Source organism: Echinops telfairi, unplaced genomic scaffold (genome assembly GCF_000313985.2).
Source record: "Echinops telfairi isolate 266 unplaced genomic scaffold, ASM31398v2 ScPeMD7_60;HRSCAF=208, whole genome shotgun sequence".
Taxonomy (NCBI): Eukaryota; Metazoa; Chordata; class Mammalia; order Afrosoricida; family Tenrecidae; genus Echinops; species Echinops telfairi.
This window is the reverse complement of record NW_022103958.1, coordinates 45802404-45805695: the sequence shown is the minus strand read 5'-3', so window position 1 is coordinate 45805695 and position 3292 is coordinate 45802404. Positions and strand designations below refer to the sequence as shown.

The 3292-nt window shown below is 43.2% G+C and overlaps 1 protein-coding gene across 1 annotated transcript; it reads left to right on the top strand.

Moving 5' to 3' along the window:
* The first annotated feature begins 1853 nt into the window (after positions 1-1853).
* LOC101653841 (olfactory receptor 2D2-like) lies at positions 1854-2801 on the top strand. The gene has a single exon (XM_004716445.1). It carries the CDS (start codon positions 1854-1856, stop codon positions 2799-2801), a length of 948 nt encoding a protein of 315 aa, XP_004716502.1.
* Positions 2802-3292: the final 491 nt, after the last annotated feature.

Genomic DNA, 3292 nt, shown 5'->3' with positions numbered 1-3292 from the left:
AACAGATCAGGTTGATTGTGTATTCCCATTGTGGTGAGCATACAAGGACACTAGTGCTATATTTACATCTAGCACTATATCTCTGAGTAGAGAGAAAAACCCTGAAGATAAACAGGGAGGTATAACAATGTCCAATTTTTCACCTTTTTATTTGGGTGTTGAAAATTCATACATTTCAGATGTGGGTTATTAAACATTTAAAATTTTATTAGTATGTTTTATTCAAAGCACGGGGTGATGGAAAACAAAACTGAAACGGAGAAGATTGAGGAGTTCAGCTCTTTTGGGAGATGATAAGAGTGCGTCGCCCTTTAAAACATTTTAGGGGATTGTGAAACTGGTTCTTATTTTATTAAAATTAAATCAATACTCCCACTTCCCCCATGGCTAATCAAAACATGGCTAGTGCTAGTGCAACCATTTATTTTTGTGTTACTTGATATGAGAATACATTCCATTTGCCAGATCTTCCTGATGTAAGAAATCAGAGGCATTGTTTTCAAAAGATGTTTCAATCTCTGGAAGTAGTGGACACATGGTGCAGGTCAGAGGAAGGTGATGATGGACCGGAGAGGGTGAATAATGCTGTGTGTACTGAGTAAGGAACTGCTCAAGTCGGTGGTTTAAATGAAACTTCTATCACGATTGTAGGTTTGTAGCTTTGGAAACTCATTTATTGTTCAAATTAATAGGAGGTCGAAAGTGGAGACAGGATTCCCAATGGTATTATCCACAGTCTGCCATTACCTCTTGGTTCCCCAACTTCTTTCTTTTTTAAATCATTTTACTGGGGGCTCGTACAATTCTTATCACAATCCATACAACCATCCATTGTGTCAAGCACATATATACATTTGTTGCCCTCATCATTCTCAAAACATTTGCCTTCTACTTTAGCCCTTAATATCAGCTGCTCATTTCCCCCTCCCTCCCACTCCCCCCGCCCTCATGAATCCATAATAATTCATAAATTATTATTGTTTTGTCATAAGTTACACTGTCCGATGTCTCCCCCCACCCTCTTCTCTGTTGTCCATCCTCCAGGGAGGAGGCTATACGTAGATTCTTGTAATCGGTTACCCCTTTCCACTCCACATTCCCTCCACCCTCCAGGCATTGCCACTCTCACCACTGGTCCTGAAGGAGTCATCTGTCCTGGATTCCTTGTGTTTCCAATTCCTATCTGTACCAGTGTATATCCTCTGGTCTAGCCAGATTTGTGAGGTAGAATTGGGATCATGATAGTGGGGGGGGAGGAAGCATTTAAGAACTAGAGGAAAGTTATATGTTTCATCATTGCTACTCTCCCCAGCTTCTTTTAGGCAAGCTATTCCCAGAGAAACATGTCCAATCTGTAAGATACTTTGGTTCTCATTCTTCACACATAACTCTCATGGCTATCTTCTCAGAGAAGAGCTGTATGTGCAGAGCAGCAGAAACAACAACAACAAATCCACACAATCCCGAGGTAAGAACAATGTGGCAAGAGCAGCTTAAGAGATAGTTGTTTGCATTAACAAAAGGAAATTAATTAAATGGAATGACTTCTCAGTGGAATTAAATTAATTGTTCTGTTATCAGAAATGTGAAATACAAAATAGATGATTCTTTTGCTCTTCTCTTCTTTGGCTAGACTACACCCACAATGGAATCCACCATTTGATGAAGCATTGCTTCGCGGCACTGAAAAGGTACCAACTAAAGAAGCATGATTGTTTGCTGAGGACCCTGGAATTGTTCTGGGAATTCTAGATGTGGTTGATAGTCAGGGGGGCAACCCATACGCTTTCTATCTCTGAAGGACTTACCCTCATAGGCCCTCGTTTAGCATTCACGTTAAAAAGAAACAAATGATGAGACCGACCAATCAGACCCCGGTGACTGAGTTCTTCCTCCAGGGACTCTCTGATGATCCCCACACCCAGAAACTGCTCTTTGTCTTATTTCTGTTTGTCTACCTGGTCACTGTGCTTGGAAATCTGCTTCTCATGTCCCTTGTTCGGCTCGACTCCCGTCTTCACACGCCCATGTATTTTTTTCTCTGCAACTTGTCTCTGGCAGACCTCTGTTTCTCCACCAACATCGTCCCCCAGGCCCTCGTTCACCTGCTGTCCAGGAAGAAGACCATTTCATTCCAACGTTGTGCAGCTCAGCTTCTACTCTTCCTCATTTTGGGTGGGACACAATGTGCTCTTCTGGCAGTGATGTCCTACGATCGATACGTGGCCATCTGCAATCCTTTGCATTACTCCAACATCATGACCTGGAGGGTGTGTGTCCAGCTAGCTACAGGGTCATGGACCAGCGGCCTTTTTGTGTCTGTTGTGGACACCACCTTCACACTGCGGTTACCCTACCGAGGCAGCAACACCATTGCTCATTTCTTTTGTGAGGCCCCTGCCCTGTTGGTCCTCGCCTCCACCGACACCCACACTTCAGAGATGGCCATTTTTCTTGTGGGGGTCGTGATTCTCCTCATACCTGTTTCCTTAATTTTGGTCTCCTATGGCAACATTATAGTGACTGTGATTAGGATGAGGTCAGCTGCTGGGAGGCTGAAGGCTTTCTCTACCTGTGGCTCCCACCTCATGGTTGTCATCCTGTTTTATGGGTCAGCAATTATCACCTACATGACCCCAAAGTCTTCCAAAGAGCAGAGAAAACTAGTGTCTGTATTCTATGCAGTGGTAACTCCCATGCTTAACCCCCTCATCTACAGCCTGAGGAACAAGGATGTGAAGGGGGCTCTGAGAAAAGCAGCCGCAAGGAATTCCCTGTGCAAACTTGGGTTCTACCACTGACACTGAGCTCACAGACGCTGATGCCCCTTCTTGTAAGACTTGAGTAGTTCTCTTCGTTGTGAACCTGTAATATGACAAGAGTCTCATCTTTGGCCTTTGGCGAACAGTCAACCACATAACTATTGTGCTAGCACAGTTTCATTTAACAAACATTAAACACTTACTATGAGCTAAATGTAGTCTCACATGAGTTCTCCTTAGAGGCAAGAATTGTGAGACTTTTTTTACATAGTTATATAGTTTGGAAATGTTGTCAAGATAGACCTGTTCCAGGCAAAAGACATCACATTCAGTAAAGTCGAAAAAGTCCAAACCAAACTCACTGCCATTGAGTCAGTGCTGAGTCTTAGCAACATTATAGGACAGGATAGAACTGCCCCTTTGAATTTCCTAGACTCTGATTTACAGGAGTAGAAAGCCCTGTCTTTCTCTTGTGGACTGGCTTGTGGTTGTGAACTGGAAGCATTACCAAGTAGAGAGGCAGCAAAAAT

Coding starts and splice junctions, on each gene's coding strand:
- LOC101653841 (XM_004716445.1), top strand. CDS start 1,854: ATGAGACCGACCAATCAGACCCCGGTGACTGAGTTCTTCCTCCAGGGA.